The sequence below is a fragment of the Bison bison genome, unplaced genomic scaffold, assembly GCF_000754665.1.
Source record: "Bison bison bison isolate TAMUID 2011002044 unplaced genomic scaffold, Bison_UMD1.0 scf7180017864181, whole genome shotgun sequence".
In the NCBI taxonomy this organism is placed as follows: domain Eukaryota; kingdom Metazoa; phylum Chordata; class Mammalia; order Artiodactyla; family Bovidae; genus Bison; species Bison bison.
Window position 1 is genome coordinate 14,988,776 of NW_011494753.1, and position 24,800 is coordinate 15,013,575.

The following is a 24,800-nucleotide window of genomic DNA, read 5'->3' on the forward strand; positions in this document are numbered from 1 at the left end:
GCCTGGTGGGCTGCCGTCTCTGGGGTCGCACAGAGTCGGACACGACTGAAGCGACTTAGCAGCAGCAGCAGCAAGTACTCTGAACACTAAGTCACCTGCAAAGAGTAGCACATTTGGTGGTTTTGGAGGACTTGTGTTAACTCAGATTTGCAGATGGCAAAACTGGCATTCCAGTCAAGCTCGAGCTGACAAGATTACTTCTTCTTTTATCACCAACGAGATTACTTCTTTTATCACCAATAGCCCAAGTTTCTGCTATTATTGGATATACTGGGTTGACAAGCATCTGTTCAAATTTTTACTATAAAATAAAACACCTTAGTATATGTAGAAGCTTTTATTTGGAGACCACCCTGTCCCTTTTGTTTGTTCAGTCACTAAGTCATGTCCAACTCTTTGTGAACCCATGGACTGTAGTACACCAGGCTTCCCTGTCCTTTACTATCTCCCAGAGTTTTCTCAAACACATGTCCACTGAGTTGGTGATGCTATCCAACTGTATTATCCTCTGTCACCCGCTTCTCCTCCTGCCATCGATTTTTCCCAGGATCAGGGTCTTCCAATAAACTAAACATCCCTAAAGGGGTTCTCTTCACCTGTTCCAAAGACAGACAGAAAACCAGCAGACTCACTGTGCACGCTGGTTCCTGAGCCCACAGAGGACCCCTTGGGTATGACGGGCATGAGAGCGTGCTGGATTGCCATCTCCCACATCCTGGCCACATCGGCACCAACGCCACTGGTGAGGACACTGCTGTTTGGTGGCGGGCTGGAGGGGTTGACCACATTTTCTCCCACATAATACACGATGTTTGCTGTAGTGATCTCAAAGCAGTGAGGGTTGGCCCCACTGGGAATTAAAGCTGATGGTTTTGCTGGTTCCAGAGATAAAATTTCTGATAAAGGTATTTCCTATGGCAAAAAAGCGTGTACTTAATGGAGTTTATCAAAGGATAAAACTTTCAAATAAAACTCATGCCAGGGACATGTAAGAAATGACATTACAATCAGCTATCATTTCTATAAAACAGTTTTATAAGACACAGACTATAACTAAGAAAAACACAAAAATAAAATTATCATTTCCTTTTTCCAGAAAAATTCAAGTGGCTTTTTAGTATGTTCATGCAATAAGAATAAATATGAATGATTTTGAACCTGCATCAAAATCTAAGTCTTAGACTATAAATGATAATTTTAATAACTGTGAGGTAAAATCACAACCCTTTTGAAATGCATTTGGGTATGCACAGCTGTTTTTAAATTTCAACTATTCTTTAAAGCACTGAAAATGAATCATGTAATTTGACTTGATAGATGTTAATATAATAATATAGCCACATGAACAGTTTTAGTGAGGAACACCACAGAGAGTGGTTTTAAAAGCAGTTGCTTTTATGACAGTTTTGATATTTAAAAAATTAATCACCGTATTGTCTTTTCGGATGGAGAAGAAATAATAACTTTTAAATAACTCTTAAGAAATAATAACTTTTAAAACAAATTTTTAATTTAAAAGTTAATGAGGTTTCCTTTTTCTGTTAGGTCTGTGTAAAGGGGCCATGGAGAACACCTACTATCGCTGAGCCTTCATTATTCTTGATGGAGCAAATATATACTTTTTCACTCTAAATTTCTTTTGGAACCATGTTTCACTGGGTGATATGTTATGTGACATCTGTATTATTTCATGTAGAGAGACAGAATGAAAACAACTGCCAAATTATTTTTCTAGCAGAAAGTGCTCCTTATGATATTGGCAATACATGGAGGAGTCATACAATGTTTCTTAACCCCTGGTGACATACTTGCAGGACTACCAATGCAAAACAAAACAAAGAAAGTTGGATAGAACAGACTTCAGGAATTCACTTTTCACTAATCTTCTGTGACCCTGAACTTGCTAGTTAAATCACACATCCCTGCTAAAATAGATGGTTAAGCTTCTTCTCCCCCTCCCCCTACCCCACCATCCCATGGGGCCAGAAGCATTCCACAGTGAAATTTGAAATTCACAGATGACTAATCAGCTCACAACCTGATTTCCCCCAAATCTAAAAACTACAGAGAAGAAAAAAAATATCTCTGGGAGCAAGCTTCATAAGAGTCACGTTTGTTGGGTGTAATTTTGTATTTCTGATACTCTACATTCCCACAAGAAAGCAAGAGAGGGCATGAGACCTCAGTCAAGGAAAGAGTCACCCTTACCTTGTAGTACCTGCTTCCTGTGTCATTCTGAAAGAGGGTGATACATTTGCTATCCAATCTCCAATAGTGCCGCTTCCGCTGAAACAGAAGTTTGATACAGTATCTTTTAAAAACTTAAAAAAAGTCAAGACAGATATAATCAAAACATTTTCCCACTGGGGCATAAGATTTGATGGTAGAAAGTGTGCGGCCTTTGGAAGAGGAAGACTAACAATTTCAAGACTCTAGAGGGTGTCTATTCAGCAAATGTATACAGTGAGTTTCTGCACCTACATTTGAGTTATAAATATTAAAAGAGATGATATATTAGCACCCAGAGCAGTGCCTGGCACTTAGTGCAAGTAGAATAAATAGAAAACACCATTTTAAAATGTACTTGATGGCTTGAAGAGCTAAAGGTGGATTAATAGCTGTAATAAAAGGGCTTAATGGGCAACATAATATTTATATTCTATTGTTTTAGAACATAAGGCATGCCATGCTGATCCAGCCAGGCATTCTGGCTTCCATTAGAGATGGCACAGTAGAACTAAAGAATGTTGAGTAGGATGGTAAGGCTGACTCCAGGGCATCAACCTAACATTAGAGGAATGCATCAATAGCTTGACTTTCTCTTAAGCTTACTGCAGATCTAAACATCCATGATTTGGTGTGTGTCTGTATGAATGCATGTATTTCTTCTTTTCAGACTAAAATGTCCTAATACTATTCTTGGTCTCTTCTACAACCTGTCTTACACCAGTCAAATATACTAAATATGCTTCAAATATTTTACCACATCTAGGAAAGACTGGATGGAATTCAGTTGAGTCCTACAGTAAGTCATGTAAAGCTCTCTCTGGAAGAGAAGGTTGAGTTTAGACATAGCTGTTAGGTTATAGGTGTCCATTTACCTAAAGAAATGATAGGAATTCTATGGCTAGGAAGTGATGAGGAAAACACTACCAATAGCTGAGAAAGAAGCTTATTACTAAAGGTCAGTTAGTTTAATTGAAACATATGTCAATACATGCACACCTCATGCATCAACTATTAGGAAAATAAGAAGTAGTGAGAAACTCAGAGTATAATAAAACTTGTAAATGTGCTGTCTTTTATCTAATAAAATATAAGATTACTATGTTTCTGAATAGGTCAATTTTTAAGTGAACACTTAAGGATTTAAGAATTATATAACAGTTATTATCATTTTTTCTCTCCCTAAAATGCAGTGCTCAAAAATTTTTTGAATCACAGATGAGCATTCTGAAAGTTTTCAAGGCTGCTATAAAAAGATAGGTAGACACTCAAGTTGTTTGGGAATCATCTCAAGTAATACAGGGAAATGACTTTGTTTCCCTGAAATTGCTGTCTACAGTCTTTTCTAACTCAGTTGTTTGCTCAGCTACATGGAACACTCAGAGACTGTGAATATTCTCCCCTGATCCTGAAGCCTGCCTGCACTAAGGTTTGCTCCTGCTAACCCAGATATCCCACAGTCTTGACAGAGCACCAGAAGCCCCTCTAATTAAAGCTCACAAGACCAGACAAGAGCTTGGTGTGGACCTTACCAGCGTGTCCTTGCTGGTGTAGTGGACCATCCATCCTTCCTTCATCACTGTGCTGCTTTTCCTCTTCGTGTGTTTGACAGACTGTACTACTCTCATGAGTGGGATGTTGTTGCTTGTTGATGGACTTGAAAAGCCAAAATAGTTTAAGAAAGAAATGTTTTTAGATACAGATCTTCTTTTCCTGCCTAAAGCCTTATTTCAGCTATTTCAAAGTGAAAGGCAAAAGAAAATTTCACACCCCATTTTTAGTGAAAGGTATCCTTCCCTGGTGGTTCAGACGGTAAAGCGTCTGTCTACAATGCAGGAGACCCGGGTTCGATCCCTGGGTCGGGAAGATCCGCTGGAGAAGGAAATGGCAATCCACTCCAGTACTATTGCCTGGAAAATCCCATGGACAGAGGAGCCTGGTAGGCTACAGTCCATGGGGTCGAAAAGAGTCGGGCACAACTGAGCAACTTCACATACATACATACAGTGTCAGAGTACCATGGTTCAGACTCTGCTCTGAAGAGTGAGAGGGGCTTTATATGTACATCTTAACAATCCCTGAGCAGAAGAGTAAGCACTTAGGTTTTCAGGTGAACTAAACACTTGGTGCTCAGTATTGGGGTAAACATTGGGTAGATTACTATCATAGTGTACAGAGGCCACAGTTCAGAGTCACACGTGAATGATCATTTGCTTAATAAATATTATAGCCACAATATTAATCATTTAGATGTAATATGTTAACATGAAATTCTGTCTAAATAATTTCACAAAAATTAGAATCTGCTGTTCAAACTGTCTTTTAAATAACTACTGCTCATGGAATTATGTCTCTCCTTCATGTCCTTCTTTTCTACCTCTATGTCTGCACTGACCCACCACTTACATGCCACCAATATTTTGATACTAAAGAAATGTTCATCTTCAAAGGAAAGTGGGGGCATAGGCATTTTCCAGTATTTGAAAAATATTTCTCATGTTATTAAATGAAATAAAATCCAATTATTTTATTGCTCTCCTCTCATGAACAATTTTAGTTATGAATTTTAGTTACGGAGTGCCAATGAACATGGCACTTATAAAATGGACATAAAAGTTTGAATATACTTTATAAATCAGAGGTTTGGGAGCTATCTTTGTAGAGTCAGGTAATACACATTTCAGGCTCTGCAGAATACTTAACTCTGCCATTGTAGTGCAAAAGCAGCCACAGACATAGCTATGGACGGGCACGGCTATGTTCCAATAAAACTGTTAACACAAAAGGCCAACAGACTGATTTGGCTATAGTGTGCTGACCACTAATATAAAAAATGGGGATCATCTACAAATCAAAAGTACAGACAATCAAATCACAAATATGAAACTCCACACACTTCTGCAACAAAATCAAGAACAGTAAGGTCCAGACATAATGTGATTCTTGTAATAAAGTGTTAGTGGCTCAGTCGTGTCCGACTCTTACTGACCCCATGGGCTGTGGCCCACCAGGTTCCAAGTGGGTTGCCGTTTCCTCCTCCAGGGGATCTTCCCCACCCAGGAATCAAACCCATGTTATCTACATTGCAGGCCAACTATAAAGTAGATGGTGTCTGCTAAGGTTGATCCCTGATCTATGTATTTGCACACAACAAGCTTTGAATAAATATTAACTTAGTAGTAAATTTTCTGTTTGAAAGTATGTGTAACCCTCACATGCAAAAGAAAATAGGTCAAAAAATGAGGCAATATCAGGAAAGGATGCAAGCTGCACTTCTCCAGGGGAATCCCGACCGCCTAGCTCCAAACTTAGGAGCTTCTTCTACAGTACACAGCTCATTTATAAACAAATTACAGGAAAAGTTTGGACATGGTTCAGCTTGATTCCAGACCACAGAGATAAAACAAACATGGCAAAAAAGCAAGTCACGTGAATTTTGTGGTTTCCCGGTGTATATATGTTATGTTTACACTATACTGTGGTCTATTAAATGTATTATATAGCACTATGCCTAAAAAAATCAATGTATATTCTTTAATTAAAGATTAGCTTATTGCTAAAAATGGCTAACCATCATCTCAGCCTTCGGGCAAGATGCAGTCTTTTTGCTGGTGGAAAGTCTTGCCTTATTGTTGATGGCTGCTGACTCATGAGGATGGTGTTTGTTGAAAGCTGGTGTGACTATGGCAATTTTAAAAACAGGACAACAGCAAAGCCTGCCACATCAATTGATGCTTCCTTTCACAAATGATTTCCCTGTAGCACACAATGCTGTTTTATAGCATTTTACCCACAGAACTTCTTTCAAAATTGGACTCAAACTCTATACTGCATTATAAATTAAATGTGTGTGCTAGTATTACTCTAAATCCTTTGTTGTCATTTTTCACAGCATCTTCATCAGGAGTAGATTCCATCTCAAGAAGCCACTTCCTCTGCTCAACTCTTAGTTTATCATGACACTGCAGTCACAGTCTCAGGCTCCATTTCTAATTCCAGTTCTCACGTTATTTGCACCACATCAGCAGCTACTTCCTCCACTCAAAGTCATCCGTGAGGTTTGGAAACAACTTCTTCCAAACTCCTGTTAATGCTGATATTCTGATCTCTTCTCATTAATCATGAATATTCTTAATGGTATCTGAAGAGTAAATCCTTTTCAGGTTTTCAGTTGACTTTGTCTAGATCTATCAGAAGAATCACTATCTATATGGCAATCTTACAAAATGTGTCTCTAAAAATAATAGAAGTTAAAATTAGCCCTTGATCCATGGGCTGTAGAACAGATTCTGTGTCAGAAGGCATGAAAACAACGAGAATCTTACCATCCATCTCCATCAGAGGTCTTGGGTGACCAGGTGCATCGTAAATGAGCAGCAGCATTTTGAAAGGAATTTTTTTTTTTTCCTGAGCAATAAGTTTCAACAGTGGACTTAAAATATTCAGTAAACTATGCTATAAACAGATGCAATGTCATCCAGGCTTTGTTGTTTCACTTACAGAACATAAGCAGAGTGGATTTGGTATAATTACTAAGGGTTGTAAGATTCTTCAGAATGGTAAATGAGCACTGGCTTCAACTTAAAGTTACCAGCTTCAGAGTCAGCCTGTCCTTTGAAGCTTTCATCTTCTAGCTGTGAAAGTCTTAGATGCCACTGGCTTCAAATACAAGGCTGCTTTGTCTATACTGAAAATGCTATGTGTAGCTATCTTCATTAACTTAGCTAGAGTTTTTGGTAACTTGCTGCAGTTTGTACATCAGCACTTGATGCTTCACTTCATACTTTGATGTTATGGCGATGGCTTATCCAATCTTTAATAGCTTCAAACTCTTCTTCTGCATCTTCCACTGCTCAGTCTTCATAGAATTGAAGAGTTAGGACCTTGATCTGGATTAGGTTTCACTGTAAGGGAATGTTGCTGTTGGTCTGAACTTCTATCAAGGTTAAACTATCTCCATCAGCAACGGTGCTGTTTTGCTGTCTTATCATTCATGTGTTTATTGGAGTAGCACTTTTAATTCTATCAAGAACTTTGACAACCTGGCTGATGGTTTTACCTCAAGAGGCTGAGCTTCTGACCCATCTTGGCTTACAACATGCCTTCCTCACTAAGCTTAATCATTTCCAGCTTTTGATTTAAAGTGAGAGACACATGAATGTTTCATTTGAACACTTAAAAGCAATTGAAGGGTTATTAACTAGCTTAATTTCAATACTGTTGTGTCTCAGGAAATAGGGAGGCCTGAGGAGATGGAGAGAGACAGGAAAATGGCTGGCTTGTAGAGATGTCATAACACATAATGTTTATTGATTAAGCTTACTGTTTTACATAGGCATGGTTTGTGGTGCCCCCAAACAATTACAACAGTAACCTCAAAGTTTACTAAACACAGATCACCCTAACAAACATAATAATAGTGAACACGTGTGAAATATTGAGAGAATTACCAAAATGTGACACAGAGATGCAAAGTGAGTAAAAGCTGTTGGGAAAGTGGTACTGATAGGTGTCCCTACCCAAGGTGGCTACAGAGGTTCAATTTGTTTAAAAAAAAAAAGGAATACCTATGACATGCAATAAAGTAATAAAACCAGGTATGCCTGTAAACACAACTTTAAGTTTTCTCTGTAATTGATTAAAATATCAAAGAGCTTTAAAAAGTAAATACCGCTTGGGGCTCGCCTGTCTGACCAAGCCTGGGAGAGCACCCTCACCTGATGGTTCTGTTGGAGTCCTCGTGGTCCGGGTCTGGATCCTGCATTTCCCCACTGTCGTTCTGGCACTCGGCCATCACCATCTCAGCGTCCTGGACCATTGCCTCTTCCATGTCATCCATGAGCCCACTGTTTCTTTCACTGTCATTGTCATCACTCCCTTCTTCCATGACTACGTCAGACTCTGCCCCAGGGCTAAGCAAATCTACAAAATTGTTTTGCACCCATGAAGATAAGCCTAGTATCCTAGAGCCAAGACTTAAGAGAAAGTTAGGCAATCCTAAAACAAATCAATTGGAAGCCCTAAAAATACAGTCATGTGAATAATTCTTCCTTTCTTTCACTTTCCTTTTAAACTTTAGTTCATAAGTATCTGAATTTATGAGAGGATAAATATATAATTTTACAAGTAGATGCTCATTTTTTAGGCCCCTAAGCCTAGAAGCATAAATACGTCATGGGGAGCCTTGGAAGGACGCCAAGGGTGATGCAGAAACAAAGTGCTAGGAAGCAACGTGATACCAGGAAGAGGAAACTAATCTTATTTCAGCAGCACAGCACCCTGGTGGGAAAGAGAAACATGTGGGAGGATGTGGGAAACTTTCACATGCACGAACACGGAATGTCACTGACTCCTGATACTCCACTCAGTAACTTTTAAAATCATGAATTTCAATAGATTAAGTTGGTCACATAAGCAGCACTGTTTAAATAACTATCAAACAAATATTTGATGTTTGAAATAATACTGAATCCTGCCATTACACAGTTGATGCTGCTGCTGTTGATGCTAATGCAGCATAATTACTTACTAATATACAGTTCTTACTTTAAAATTAGAAAAAAGACTGATTAGAGCCTATTTAAGGCTGATGGTTTAAATAGCCTGCCAAGTTTGGAAAACGCGCATTTTCCCAGATTTTTCAGACTGTATGGAAAAATGCGATTTCAAATTAATCAATATAACAAAAACTATACTGTTTCCCCTTAGTTCCAGTTATCTAGTACAGGTTGACATTTCCTGGGCCTGAATAAAATCAATACCACATGCCACTTAAACTGGGAAGACTGCCAAGTTTTTATCTTTGGCAGCACTGCAAAGCCAGAAACTACTATGGGAATGTTTTCCTAGAGAGCTTTCTCTTCTTCTAGAGAAGAAAGTGGAGAACACAGATAATCACTTGTTCTTCAGGATTTTAGTAACACAGAAATACTCAACCAGTTTCTCCCATCTTTTACCACCAGTTTTCTTCTCAGAGGAATCAACAATCTGATAACAGGCTGAAAGTCTAATGCAGTCTACTATCTATGGGTAAAGTCAACCTGGGACTCTGTGTCAAATGTTTTGTTCAGAATCCATAAGGAATTCTACCAGGGAAGAAAATGAGAGCTGTTCCTTTAGAACACAACATTTTTCTTAGGATTCCTTCAAACTTAATCTATGCAGTTAAAGTCTTCCCAAAGGAATATTCCTCAATATAGAAAAGGATATGGAGCTTTTAACTGGCTGAATTAAATTTCCTTTTATTATTATTAAAGATGCATATTAACAAGTACACACACAATGAAAATAGTAACTGGATGGATGAAGAAAGTAGGTAACTGTTTCCGGTCAGTCAATTTCTGTGATTCTTCCCTTGACCAACAGGGAATAAAAGTTAACTTCTGTTTCAATGCTTGGAATAAAAAGGATGGAGGAAAAGACAGATAGGTATAACTTGCAGACATTACAACAATTTCTACATTTCTGAATGAACTAGGATAGATGTAGAAAATGAGGCAGTTGGGGAAGAAATCCTGGATATCCAGGTTTTCAGTATGAGGTGGTTCACCATGTAAAAATCCAGATAATCTCTGGTCTTTATCATAATACAATGACGGGTACTTTTCTACAGTAAAGTAGGACAGAGGCTGTAATTTACTGAGTCACAAGTATCTGAATAGAAACAAAAGTAAAGAAAATCCCACTAAGTCCTATATGACACATGCCTTAAGAGGGAGAGAAGGCTGACCTTCTACCTACCTCCGTTAATGGTCACTTCGCCAAGGCAGTTGTTGGGCACTTTTGGTGCACAGCGTTTATGACAGTTGAATCTGCAATCTAATCACAATGATTTTATTTTTGGTGGCTTAAACAACAAATGCAGGAGACCTGGGTTGGATCCCTGGGTCTGGAATATCCCCTGGAGAAGGGAACTGCTACCCACTCCAGGATTCTTGCCTGGAGAATTCCATGGACAAAGGAGCCTAGTGGGCTACAGTCCATGGGGTTGCAGACAGTCAGATACAACTGAGAGACTAACACTTTCACTTTCAAAACAACAGAAATTTATTCTCACACAGGTCTGGAAGATAGAAATCCAAAATCTTCCTCCAGAAGCTCCAGGGGAGAATCCTGATGACTGGATTCTGATGGTGGCTGGCATTCCTTGGCTTGTGGCCACATCACTCTAATGTTTGCTTCTGTGGTCATGTCACCTTGTCTTCCTCTGTGTCAAATATCCCTGTCTCTGTCTGGTAAAGATGCTGTGATTACATTGAACTCTCCTGGATAATCCAGGCTAAACTTCCCATCTCAAAAGCCTTAAGTTAATCACATCCACAGAGACCCCTTTTCTATATAAGGTACCATTTACAGGTTCTGGGGATTAGTACTAGGACACCTTTAAAGGCCATTATCAGCCACCACAAGTATGGACACAGGGGAAAGGTTAGATGATGATCAGAAAGGAGGCTAAGATCAGAGCCAGAGGAGCAAGGTGGAGAGCTATGTGTACATGGTGAGGGGAGGAGGGACTGTTCACAGGAATCAACCTGGGATCAGCATCAAAAGGAACAAGGGCGGTAAGGAAGCCTGCCTGAGATGAGGCTAACCATGCAAGTTCCGGCTGGTCCCTCCAGGCCAGAGTAGCAAACAGCAGACAAATGACAGAATCCTGCCATTAGGGGAGTGTGAGGTTGAGCCAGGGAAGGCCACTGAGGCAGTGGGGGAAGGAAGGGTAAGCCATTCATCTATACTGACCTGTGAGTGAATCAGAAAACACACCCCTTTCTCTAGACGCTTCACTATCAGCCTTGGAAAAGTATTATTAGCATACTAGTATTGTAAGAGCAAGCACACTTTCAGGGAAAGTACTGTAGTTAACACAAATCTAATGAGGCCCCTTAGGTCTACACAGAGCTTGCACCACCACAGATGTTGGAATAAGCATGTCCAGTAGGGTGCAAGAAGCAGGGCAAGTGAGGTTAAGGAGCTCCCCGGTCCAAATGGGAGGCTGAAGGAGGCTTAGGTAAGATCCAGCATGGGCTTCACTGCTCCCCGTGGGTAGGTTTTTATAGCCATCCATCCGTCATGTATTATCTCAGTGGGCTAGCTCCACCGAAACGGTCAGGAGGTGGACAGAAGAGCGGGAGGTGAAGGCCTTGAAGGCTGTTTTATTTGGTGCTGCTGTTGTAATCACAATGATTTTAGAAGAAAATATTAAAACCAAGCATTCATCCAGAAAGAAAAGTGATGAGGAAAACAGTTATTTCAAATGGATGAGGATCAAGTGTTGGCTGGTGGCAAAGTCATCCTTACCTTTGCACTGCAGGCCCTGCCTGAAGAGCCCCTTGAGAAGCTTCTTGCAATACTGGCACACGGTGGGCCGGGTGTACGAGTGGATGACGAATGTGTGCGGCACTTTAACTTTGGACAGCAAGATCTTGTCGAGCTGGATGGGTCGCCCAATGTACGACTGGGAATTTGACCTCTTCTCTCGACCAATGAAGGACTCAGAAGGTGACTTTTGCTATATGTTTGAAAGACAACAGAGGACAATAAGTTGTAAAAGACTGATTTATATGTTTATGTATTTTTATTTTCACTTTGATTTAATTTTTCGACAAAAGGGTTCACATTATTACTGAGCCAAGGCTCTAGTGCAGTAAAACTGACACAGAGAGAAAAATCATTTTCCCAATAAAACACATCCAGCTTTTCAGGTGGTAGTGATGTTCCCAGAGTGATACGGTAAGATGCAAGTGACCTTGATGCAGCATAATATATTTATGTATTTTTAAATTGCTTTTTGTTTTACTATTGTATTTAGTGGACTGATTGTTAAGAATGTCAGAGGAATAAACTAAAACTATGTTTCTGTTTATTAATGTAATTTATTTCCCCTTTATGTCTTACTTGAGTACTTTGCTTTTACATCTGAAACCAGAATTGGAGATCAGAATATTTGAAACTGATTTCTGGGACTTTAATTTTCAGCTTTTTAGTTTCATTAGTTTTAATGGAGAAATATAAAGTTGAAAGCAAACAAAAATATGGTTCTAAATCTCACTGCATATACTACTTTACTGATATTTACTAAAGATTCACAGGTACAAAATGTAAGAAATTCAGGAGGATAATAAATGAAAAGCAAATCCCCCCAGTCTGTCCCATACAGTACCTCATCTGAAAAGGGCCGATAGTTTCTTTGGATTTTCTCCAAGAAAAAAATATACATAATTTAACATTATTCCTCAACCATATAAAAGTAGAGTTAAACTTATACTATCATTTATAAAATGAGAAACAGTGACTACTAGATTATATAACAGTCACAAATATTAATGTTTTGGTTACAATTATACCTCTGTACACTCCTGTTTCTCATTTTGTAATTACATTATCAGCTCTATATAGATTTAAAAAAACAAACGAATTAAAATGAACTGTGTTTCCAGTGTTTTTGAACAATTTCATGGTATCTCTTGATATTATGGAAATATACTTGGGAATCATCAGAAATAATAATCATTGGGATAAAAGAACTGAATTACTTTTTAATAGTCATTATAATTATATAATTCATTTATTAAGCTCTTAACTTAGTATTAACTCTGAATAATCACTGTTTTAGGTACCTTATAAGACAGGCCTTGTTATCTATAGTTGAGGCATCTAATTTTGGGGTCAAATGCTAGTACATAGTACAGTCAAAACATGAATCTACGTTTGTCTGCTTCTAGAGCCCTTGTATTATCACCTTACTTAGTTAATGTCTAATTCGGGTAATTACTGAAAAGATGAGAAACAAATCATATATACATGTAATTTCTATCCCTTTCAATGTCTATCTGCATCAAATGGGAAAATTTTGATTTACAGATTCACTAGCTGCAATAAAAAGAAATTTGAAATGAGGTTCTACTTAGGGATATTATGTCTACAGTTACATTTATACCTTCAATTCCATAAAAAACTATGAAGCAGAATTATTCTGGAAGGGCTCAACTCTTGCAGAGACATCATGGGAGCTTTTAAAACTGAGTCTAAGGTTTGCCAAATCAGAATCATAAATATATTGAATAAATACCTTCAGTGGAATTTAATTTTACTGGAAAATAATTAAGTTCATTGGGTTAGGTCCTGTTTTAACAATCCAATGGGCCAGTTTTAAGTGCACTAAAATGAAAAGTGGTATTTTTCCACAGTTGGAAAGTTTCACCACTCAAAATAAAAGCTGATCTGTTGTCACACTTTCTTAGCAGACTTACAATGTTCTCAAATTTGGAAAATTGTATGAAAAGTTGACCAAATGACTTCTCAGTTATTTTTCTTAACTTAAGAGACTTAATTCTAAGATGTGTAGACAAAGCCAGTTTGATGTTGGATTATTCAGTATACCATGGGGCAAATTCACTTAGATGAGCAAGAGGCAATCAGATAAAGTTCAATGTTCTCACCCAATATGTTAACATTCACATAAACACTACCACAAACTATAAGAACCAGAATTATTCCTGAGAAGTCATTTATTACCTTCAAGGCAGGATTACCTAAGACATTTTAAAACCTTACATGATTTTAGGGAAAAGAAACTGGCTGTTATTTTGTGGCCGAGTCTGTACTACACACTCAGGCAAAGATGAGATTCACACAGCCACATGTGTCCTTGGCACTGAATAACAATAAACTGCAGATTTATAGTGTCAAAATGAAAACTAATAGCATTTAAGATACAATAGCAATTTAAGATTTTAACAACATTATCAAAGCGTCCTCTTGTCATTTATGACATCTTAAAATCAACTGGAGAAGGCAATGGTACCCCACTCCAGTACTCTTGCCTGGAAAATCCCATGGATGGAGGAGCCTGGAAGGCTGCAGTCCATGGGGTCGCTGAGGATCAGACACGACTGAGCGACTTCACTTTCACTTTTCATTTCCATGCATTGGAGAAGGAAATGGCAACCCACTCCAGTGTTCTTGCCTGGAGAATCCCAGGGACAGGGGAGCCTGGTGGGCTGCCGTCTATGGGGTCACACAGAGTCGGACACGACTGAAACGACTTAGCAGCAGCAGCAGCAAAATCAACTAGCAACACAACCAGACATTCTCATGATTCCCTTTTCTTACAGTTCCAAATAGAATCAGTCATTTTCAATGTGGCCTCTATTTCTAAATGAAAAAGTGAAGTTTTAAAATCATGAGACGGGATGCATGCATGTGGTAACTGATGTAATGGAGACTGAACTATATTCTATGTTTCTGAGAGTTTACACATATACATTTATACCTGCTTTTCCCTGTTATGCAGCAAAATTAAGAGCTAAGACAAAAAAAGACTGGGTTACTATCTTATGACTTTGTAAATGCTTATTGAAATATTTATCCATTCTTCAAAGTGTGAAAAAAAGCTTTACTGATATATAAGAGATTGTAAAACAAACATAAAAATAAGATCCTATAAGGCCATTGACCTGTAATATAAATTTATATTTATAATATTTATCTATATATCATTGGTTACATAAATGTTTAACAACCATCATTTCTGGAATCCTGCCAATCATCATTTCTAATAATATAAAAGCAAATAAAATGCTCCTAAGTGTTTTCAGAATCAGTGATACATTTTGATTAATAATTCACATTCAGTTACCATTTTAAGAAAGTTACTAGTTGTAATTTCCATTTTTATGTGAAATTTTATTTGAAGGTATAATGCCCAAAATCCACATTACCATATTTTTTTTGTTTGATGCATCAAGCTACGGAGTAGGCAAAAATTCAGAAGTTAGTAATTTTAAAAGAAATAGAGGATGGTTTTACAAATCGCATTGATCTAAATTAAACTAGCTTGGACTTTAAGATAATTTCAATAGGAAAGCAGACTTACAATTCAAAGGGTAATGCTGACTTAAATAACTAGTTTTTATGGAAGAATCTGCCTGCAATGCAGAAGCCCTGGGTTTGATCCCTGGGTTGGGAAGATCTCCTGGAAGAGGGCATGGCAACCCACTCCAGTATTCTTACCTGGAGAAGCCCATGGACAGAGGAGCCTGGCGGGCTACAGTCCACGCGGTCGCAACGAGTGAGACACGACGGAGTGACTAAGCACAGTACATGGATGTTGTGCATTATTATACAAAGTAAAGAGATATGGTATCATTATATTTCTTCATTAACTTACTTCATTTTAATATTTTTTATGTACTTGTATATTTGTATAAAGTGAAGTGAAAGTGTTAGTTGCTCAACACTGTCTGACTCTTTGTAACCCCATGGACTGTAGCCCGCCAGGCTCCTCCATCCATGGAATTCTCCAGGCAAGAATATGGGAGTGGGTAGACATTCCCTTCTTCTGGGGATCTTCCCGACCCAGGGATCGAACCTGGAACTCCTGCATTATGGGCAGATTCTTTACTGTCTGAGCCACCAAGGAAGTATATTTGTATACTTAATCATTATGAGTACATTACTTTACACTTGTAAGTAAGATCTTTAATTATGGTAGAGAAAATTCTCGCTTACCTATCAACACTAGTGAAGTTTTGATTAGGCTTACTAGTTTAACTAAATGGTGTTTAAATTAATCTCCACTGTTACTTGCTGTTCCAGTATTTGGGGAACCTGGACAATCTGCAGAATGAGTGTTGTGGTTTTTTTTCTCCCTGGGAATAGAGAGGAAAGTTGAAATGTTTTGGAAAGGAAGAAGTAAACAGCAACATTTTGTTTCATTCTGCTTCATTATTATGTGTAGAGCAATGACTGGCTCAAAACTCTGAACAGATATAGCATTCTCTTCTCTATAATTACGGTAAGCACATACAAGAGGATGCACTTCTAAAAATTTACATGTTTACATTAGCCATTGGTCTTATGTATTGTTCTTTTCCTGAGTGGAGGAGTTTGGATCAAATTGTAGGTGTGAAACTTTTTTGAGAGCTGACATCACTGTATGACATGGTATTTGTATGGACTGACACCAATGATCTGATCTGGCAAATTGCAGATGATGAAAAGTATAAAGGTCTCTCTTATTCTCATTGTAAGAAGGATCACGGTCATGAATGGGAGAGAATATGAGAACAGAAAAATGATGAAAGCTGAATTTTAAAGCCAAGACTAGATATTAAAGATTCAAGAGATTACAATGTTTTCAAGACTGTGGTTTCCTGACGTGTCTGTAACATCCACATGTTAACAGTGTTTCGTGTGAAACGACTGCCAAAGTTAAAAGTGCACGCACTGAACACCTACTTATGGAGACAATGCATCTTGCTTTTCTAGACACAGAATCTGGTTTTTAACCTGGTATATTAAATAATGACTCAGCAAGTTTGGAACCCTCCCAGGAAATGACTGCTTAGATTACATTATGGAAACTCCAACTGCCAGCACATCTTTAAACATTCAACAGGACTCTGAAACAATTTCCCAACAAGGTATATTCCACTTCGCAGTTCAAAATGAATTCTCTTTATTAATAAATCTAAAAAACAGAGGGGGAAAACTGCCTTTACTTGTGGTTTCTTGTCATTTACATAAAAATTAAAAATAAGATTTCCTGAGAGATAAAAGTCACTTTATAAAAAACAGCATTCAAATGAAACTTTATCCAGTATTAAAATATAGACCCATACTGGCAACTGAATTTGGAGTGACATAAATTCCTACTGAGTTAAAGAGAAATGGAAAAGTTAATACTTTTGTGTACACTTTGAAGTGTCTTTCTGGATTTATCATTTTCAGGACTCCTTTTGGTCTTAATCATTAACACAATGGGGCTTCCCTGGTGGCTCAGACAGTAATAAATTCACCTGCAATGCAGGAGACCCAGGTTCAACTACAGGGTCAGGAAGATCCCTTGGAGAAGGGAATGACTACCCACTCTAGTATTCTTGCCTGGAAAATTCCATGGACAGAGGAGCCTGGTGGGCTACAGTCCACGGGGTCGCAAAGAGTCGGACACAACTGAGTGAGTAACACTTTCACATTTGCACTTTTCACTACACAGTAAGCTCCTAAGGGAAGGACAGTGTCTTAATCACATTTGTCTTCTGCTAGTAGAAAGAAGAACCTGGTACAATGTAAGTAATAAGCAATGCTTGAACAATAATGAATGTTTTCAAGAAATAAATGTATGCAAATAATGGATGAGACATTTCAATAGAGATGTTCAAAATATAGACTGTTAATACAAGCATTTAAAAAAAAATTAGGATTACATGCACTGTAACACTGACATAGTACTACATGCACTGGTAACACCAACACACTTGCTCTACAGAATTTCAGTTTTGAGAAAGTACAGTTGACTAAGCAATGTTTTTCACTGGAACTGTTCTCTGTACTTGTCTGCCTGCTCCTCATCCCTACTTAGCATATACAACATGTATACAATATCTATCACAACCCTTCTGCTCTAAAAAGAGGACAGGTAAAAAGCTCAAATATGCACCTGTAGGCTGTTAATATTAATGGGTGCAGGAATGCAACAGAGAATGTTGGAGCTTATGGAAAACTGGAGAGGACAGGTTCAGTTTAAAAGGGATGGCTGTGGCTCAAATACTTCTAATGGCTGCCATGTGACTGAAAAAGCCTTATGTTTTCAGCTTTTTTAGTTTTACAAAAGCAGCAGAAAATCTAGGCACTTTATGAAATAACTCTATTTCTAAATATCAGCGACTCTGAAAACAATTCTGAAACATTCAGTCAACAGAATTGGGGAATAAATCTGGTCATGGGGAGGAGTTTGAGACCTCAGGATTAGATAAAGACATAAAATACTTTCTATAACTTTTGTATGTACCAGATTCCTTTCATGGCACTTTATTTCAACTCATTTCAATCTCATGATCACCAGGTTTTTTAAAGATAAGGAAACTGAACCATAGAAAGATTACATCATCTGCCCAAGATCATACAGCCTGTAAAATGCAGAACCATGAACTCAGGTAGTCTTGTTCCGGGCTTGCTTCCTCTTTTCTTAGTCTCTCCCAGCTCTCATATCCCCTGATTTTATACTAATAGAAAAATAGAAAATATTTTCTTCCCTTCATTTAAGTCACGAAAGAAGAGTTCACAGAAATGAGAATAACAAAGCAGTAGTACGTTCTACATGCCAAGTGCACCGTGAAAATATTGTGAACCATTTAACCTTAAACCACAGAAGAGATTTTCAAGCAGTCTGCCTGTGCTCAGAGGATAGCATCAAACATGTGTTCCAGAACATTATGGCTAGCAGAATATATAGCTTCTATTGTTTAAGAATCCCTCAGTTGCCTGCCTACTTTCCTATCCAGCTGCTGTTACGCTTAAAAGATACAAGCACCACTGTGTGACACCAAGCCAAGCAAACATTAACCTTTTTTTACTGAAGTGTTAAGACCTAGCCTTTCTGATTATCAAAGAACTGGGCAGATTAGTGCCTTATAACAATTTGCCCCTACTGCTATCAAGATGGATCTACCTAATTTAACAAGTATTTCCTAGGACAAATTCTACCCAAAGGCTCAAGTCAGATGCTATAGGACATATAAAGATTAATCAGTAACAATCTCTGTGCCCAATAAGCTTACTACCCAACAGAATTCTGGACACAACATAACTGTTGTTATTGACTTGTGCCCTTTCCTTCTTTAGGTTCTGCCTTACTCTTCAGATTCCAGGTCATATATCACCTTCTCCAAAAGGCCTCCAGACTACCTCATTTCCTGCCCACATTCCTTCCACACTCTTTTACTCTCTGGCACATCATACTTTCTCATCCAGGGCAATTACTGCAGCCTACAACTTGTCTTACTTACCTGTTTATTAGGTAAACAAAACCATCTCCCTTCAGTAGAATATAAGTTCCATGAGAATGGGAACTTGACAATTTTGTTCATCACTGTATCATCAACTTCTGGAAAACTGCCTCACACAGAATAAGTGCCCATATGCATCCAGGTGCAAAGAAAAAATAAACCATTTCCGTGGTGGAGATGAAGGGGTCATTCAGAAAAGGAGTTTCCTGAGGAAGAAGTACTGGGTATGGACCCTGGAGTGAATCTTGCCATGCAATGGCTATGTTAACTAGTATTAGCAGCCAAAATTCTGTTTAGGACAATTCAGTCCTCCCAGTGTTTGGACTGACTGGAGATTTCTTTTATATACTCTGAAGCCTGTTTATCCCACTTGGAAATGATTATCTGACCTCACCCATCATCACTACTAGTGAAACAGGACAGTGAATGCTTAGTCTCAGGCTATTTTATGAAGGGAAAAGAAACGATTGACGTCTTTCCACAACACTTAGATGAGTATTTCATCTCAAAAATGGGGAATCTGGGATTTTCCAGAGCAGTTCCTGGGCAACAGGCAAGTCTCAACACCCCTGTAAAATGGAGTTCACATATGAACACTCTGGTGTGATGCCCTGTAATTCCCTGAGTGGAGGGTACGGTGTTTGGTGAATTTTAAATTGTTTGGTGCTATTCTGTTACAATTTTGACTCTACAGGCCTGGAACTACCTGCCAAGTGTGCAGATAAATGAGTTTGGCTACTCAGTTGGATACCCTAAATATACAGCATAAATAAAATCTAATCAACACCTTTTCAAAACATTGAAAAGGACTGCTACAGGGCAGAAAAAAAGTGTACCCCCTGCTCAGAGGTGATGGATGCTGTTTCACAGTAGAGAATCCACTTTTAATGTTTGAAGCAATTTGTGAAAGCTTTCACACTAATAAAATATATAATCTCTTAAAAATACAAGGTGATCTGGATTTGCTGAGTGCTAAAGCAGTCTTGGAAGTTACATTAACTTTTATATTGCCTCACTCTTTTTAAGTAAACAGAAATGAAGGATAAAGGAATCTAACTATTTTCTTAAGCAATCCACCCTTTCCAGGGAAAGCACTAGACCTGTTGGAGAGTTGTTACAAATTGCATGCACTGTTCTTCCAAAATGTCAGTTACTTACAGCCTGTAAATCTGTGGGTTCTTGGAGTAAAGGGGAAACATAAGACCACCTCTCCATAAGGATAAACTTGAGGGCAGTGTAACCTTAATGTCACATGCTATACATTCACAAAATAAAAATGGAGCATTTCCACGGCGGAAGAAAATAACTTTGCATGTCAACAAGTGGAGGGCTTTGACTGTCAGATTTCATCTACATATAGAATGTGAACTGGAAGGTAAGCAGATCATGTGGAAAATCCAAGAATAGCGATTTTAGGGATACATATTCTCATAGTGGGCTTCCGTGGTGGCTCAGAATGTCAAGAATCTGCCTGCAATGCAGGAGAAAGTGAAAGTGAAGTCGCTCAGTCGTGTTTAATTCTTTTCGACCCCATGGACTGTAGCCTACGAGGCTCCTCCATCCATGGAATTTTCCAGGCAAGAATACTGGAGTGGGTTGTCATTTTCTTCTCCAGGGGATCTTCCCCACCCAGGGATCGAACCCAGGTCTCCCGCATTGCATTGCATTGCAAGCAAATGCTTTTACCATCGGAGCCACCAGGGAAGTGCAGGAGACTCGGGTTCAATCCCTGGGTAGAAAAGATACCCTAGAGAAGGGTATTTGACCCTGATTGAATTGACAGTGGGCCTGGCCTCAGCTTATGAGTTCATGGGAAAGCTGAATGAAACAATCTGGAAAGATGCTTTCCTATCGATTACTGCCTTGGACACACCAAGGAGAAGCTGGAAAAAGCATGACGTAAACAGTGCAAAGCTGCAAATTTGCCTCTCCCTTCAAAAATGGCCCACAAGGATAACTCCACAGTAGTTTATAGAATCTTAGCCTGTAACAATCAATGATGAATATATAGCATGTGTGTATATGTACGTGCACATGTGCTTTTGCAAGAATCAAAGAGTAGATTTTAATGCAACTTAAAACAGAGAAAGAAAAGTATGAGACTTTTTTCTTTACCTACCAAAAGAAGAAGAAGAAAAAAAAGAAGCTGCTGACTTTTAAAAGTACAGGAAAGAATTAACTCAGTGAAATTATGTCAGTGTACACAGCTACAGAGAAACAGACACTTCCAAAAACTGGGCTATTTGGTGAAAAGTCCATTTGTTCATAACTTCTGGACTCTGTTGCATCTTGTATCTCACTATATTTATTACCAAAATTGCAATATGCTTATTACTCTTCTTGAGAAGGGAGTGATGACTTCATCTCACCGGACAGAACCAATCTAATGGTTAGAACCAGGTCTTGTGGATCAAATAAAATGATGTATCTAAATATTTGTGAACACACTGATAAAACATTTTAGAAACTGAATTATTTCTAAAGTTTCTAGAAGTTTAATTTATAGTACCAATTTCAATCATCCACTCTCTTCACTCCTCATTTCTTCTATACAAACCTTTATTTTTTTCCTGGGTCAGAACATTTATGAGGATACAGAAACTCTCTAAGTAAAAACGAGCAACCCTCTTTCATAGTACTCCTCTAGGAGCGCTGTGGTCACAACGATGACTATGGCAGGCTGGATGTGACACTAGACGGGCACAGCCAGCCACTGAGCAAACGCTTGTCCCTGGGAACAAGGTGGGTGTATCTTAAAGCAGAGAACAATGCTTTGGGTCTTAAGGCACGGCTGTGGAGGAGCATTAAAGAGGCCAAAGTATCTTTGCAATATGACTGCACGAGTCTTCACTAAAGATTCATTTGTGTAAAAGATCAGCCGGTACATGTGGACAAGGGGCATATGATGTCCCCTCCTCAGCGGAGTTCATGAAGGACTCTCCAGCTGTGTTCACATTCAGAATTACACAGCTGGAAGTCTATGTGTAGAGTACGAAATAATAATGCGTATGATAAGCTAGACACATTGGATGAAACCAGGCAACAGCTGATTAACAGCACAGCAAAGTAGGCCTCACACTCTTAATTTTACTGACCAGCTCCTTCCTGACAAACCTATCACTACACATACTCTTCTGACTCTCAGGAGAAGGGCTGCTTGAAGAATTCCTGGATGTCTTTTCCTCACTGGAAGTATACACTGGAGAACTAGTTTACACAATCATCAAAAGAAATCTCGAAATATCTGGCTAATGTACTAATGTGGACGTCATGGCACATATTGAAATGGAAAAACGACTTATTCATTCAGATTAATCACCAGGATTCCTGGAACTCCAGAATACAAGCGTAACAAGTAAAGTCTCTACCTCTAGATAGACTTTTGCTACTTTGGAAACTATCCTGGAAAATATTTGGCCAGAAATTTCACCATAGTTACATTCAGGATTAGAAATAACTTTCCCCCCATTATTTGCTCATTTGAAAGGAATCTATCTTGACTATTATAAGGCATATCAGGATCATATCCAATTACAGGTAGATAATGTAATACTGGTATGCTTTTTTTTTTTTTAATTTATTAATGAACAGAAACAGTAACTGAATGAGTCATTTTGTGGGGAGAGTTTTTAGGAAGTATGCAGCAAAGAGTTCCTTGGTACAATTCTTGTCTTAATTAAATGGGAGTCAGTAAACTTTATAAAAAAATAATAGCAGTTTACAGCAAATTATTATTTAGAAAATATGTACCCTCTCATAAAAAGTTAAACTTAATATTTTCCAAATTTTATAAAAAAAGTGAAATGTAAACAGACACAGGAAAAGCTTCTTAAATAAGCAATTTATATTCTAACAATATCTGTGCAGTCTGAATGTTAAGAATTACCAAAAAGACTTGTCTAAAAGCATTTAATTTCACACACACATACACAATTCTAGAGCCTCTTAACTTCAAAGCTGTAATAGTAAATGTTTCCTTAAAGACATTTTAAAACATTTAAAATAACTTCAGCAAAGTTCTTAAATTTTTAAAAAATTCCATAAGGCCTACCTAACTTTAAAACAAACAATCAAGCCATGACTGTATCCTGTGATTACAAAGGACACCCGTGCTTTAAATTCTGTTCCGTTTTCTAACTTGACTTCAGCTCACTCATGTAAAGAGAAAACTATTCTTCTGAATCATTTGAAAAGAATATAATATTTAATCTGCCTACAATTATTTATTTTCAATAGTACTCCACTTACAGTTAGATAAGGAGTGAAAATATGTTTTCTCTGTTTTAAAATATCAGTATGGGGAAAAGCCATCAAAAACACATGTAAAATTGAAGATATACTTCCACCATTGATTAACAGACAGAACAGTACGTATTCTAAACAACAACCAACAAGCAACTCAATAGAGAAAGAGACAGGGAATTCACCATGGGTAAAATACAAATGGCCAATAAATATACGAAAAGCTGTTTCTCTTCTCTAGTAAAGAAATGATATTTATTAATAGAAATTATTTTACCTATCCAATTAGTGGATAATTGGATAATTTAAAAATACTGATAAAATTGACTGTTGGGAAGAGTATGAGGAAACAGACTCTCATACACTGTAGTCAGTGAAGTTATAAATTTAAACTTTTACAACGTTTTGAAGAACTAGTTGGCCACAAAATGCATATATTCTTTAGCCTACTTGGATTCTAAGGATATAACCTTCTGGAGTCATTCAACAAATACTTACTGATAAACCTATAATTAAATCTGTAATAAGTTTACAAATGTGCAAAAAATACAGACAAGAACACCTATTTCAGTATTGTTTTTTAAAGAGGAACCAATCTAATCGATAGAGATTAATTAATATGCATCATTGCAATATAATACCAGAAGCTTCTACAAAAACTTTTTGTTTGCATTTTGTTTCCCTCGGGAGCTAATCCATGAAGGCCTAGTTGCCTGTAAGCTATACAACTTGCATAGAAAAGCCAACTACTCTTCAGTCTTCTTTTACACAATCTGCTCTGAGTTTAGTGCAGGAGGGTGAAGTGGAAAATGCTTCCTATCCTTGTTTGGCTTTATTCCCAAAGGATAATTTGAAGGGAAAAATACTACTCCACATTTAAAATTATGTCTGGAAGGCACTGTAAATTACAAAATTTAAATTTATAAGAATATCATTGACCTAGCATTTACTCTGGACTTTTCTAAGTAGGGCACATTTTGAACTAGGTTGATTTTTCAAACATGGGAATTTACTATTATTGAAGAAGATCTCTTCATTTTACATCTTATGAATCAAGGTATCTTGACTTCTCAATTTTATTTAACCCAGAACATGTTCTGGTTGTGTTTTCATTAGCGTCCTTTGTTAGAGTTACCTTAACAAGACCATTTTAGAATGGACACTGATAACGGTATTTGACATTTATAGTCTCATGAAGGAAAATAATAATATGTCAACCCTCAATTCACCAGAAGTACAGAAAAGAAAAATGAAACATTAACAAGTCAACTGGTCAAAACAAGTTATCACAATAAGAGCACTGCTGTGTATCCTGCTTTAACACTTGACTTCTCCCCAGTGTTTAGGTCGTTAATTGCCTAAGATGGATAAAAAGTCAATTTTTGAGGGGGTATTTCTTAAAACCTTTGTGAAAGAAACTGAGCTTCTTTTCCATATATAATTTCTTCTTGGATTGAGACGTTAATACATACAGTTGCATACCATCCTTTTTAAATAGACTGTGATTAGACTATAAATTAAATAGACTGTGATGATACATTAAGA

At 37.8% G+C, this 24,800-nt stretch overlaps 1 protein-coding gene across 1 annotated transcript in view; it reads right to left on the reverse strand.

Annotated features, from left to right (window-relative positions):
• PRKD1 (protein kinase D1) overlaps positions 1 to 24,800 on the reverse strand; it is a 352,693-nt gene that overhangs the window by 47,098 nt on the left and 280,795 nt on the right. Inside the window, exons 6-11 of the mRNA XM_010843418.1 lie at positions 11,524 to 11,734; positions 9,967 to 10,044; positions 7,944 to 8,148; positions 3,759 to 3,882; positions 2,209 to 2,286; positions 633 to 912 (exon numbers count right to left, since the gene is read on the reverse strand). Of these exons, the coding sequence (XP_010841720.1) occupies positions 633 to 912; positions 2,209 to 2,286; positions 3,759 to 3,882; positions 7,944 to 8,148; positions 9,967 to 10,044; positions 11,524 to 11,734 (976 nt within the window). The remainder of the gene's footprint in view (positions 1 to 632; positions 913 to 2,208; positions 2,287 to 3,758; positions 3,883 to 7,943; positions 8,149 to 9,966; positions 10,045 to 11,523; positions 11,735 to 24,800) is intronic.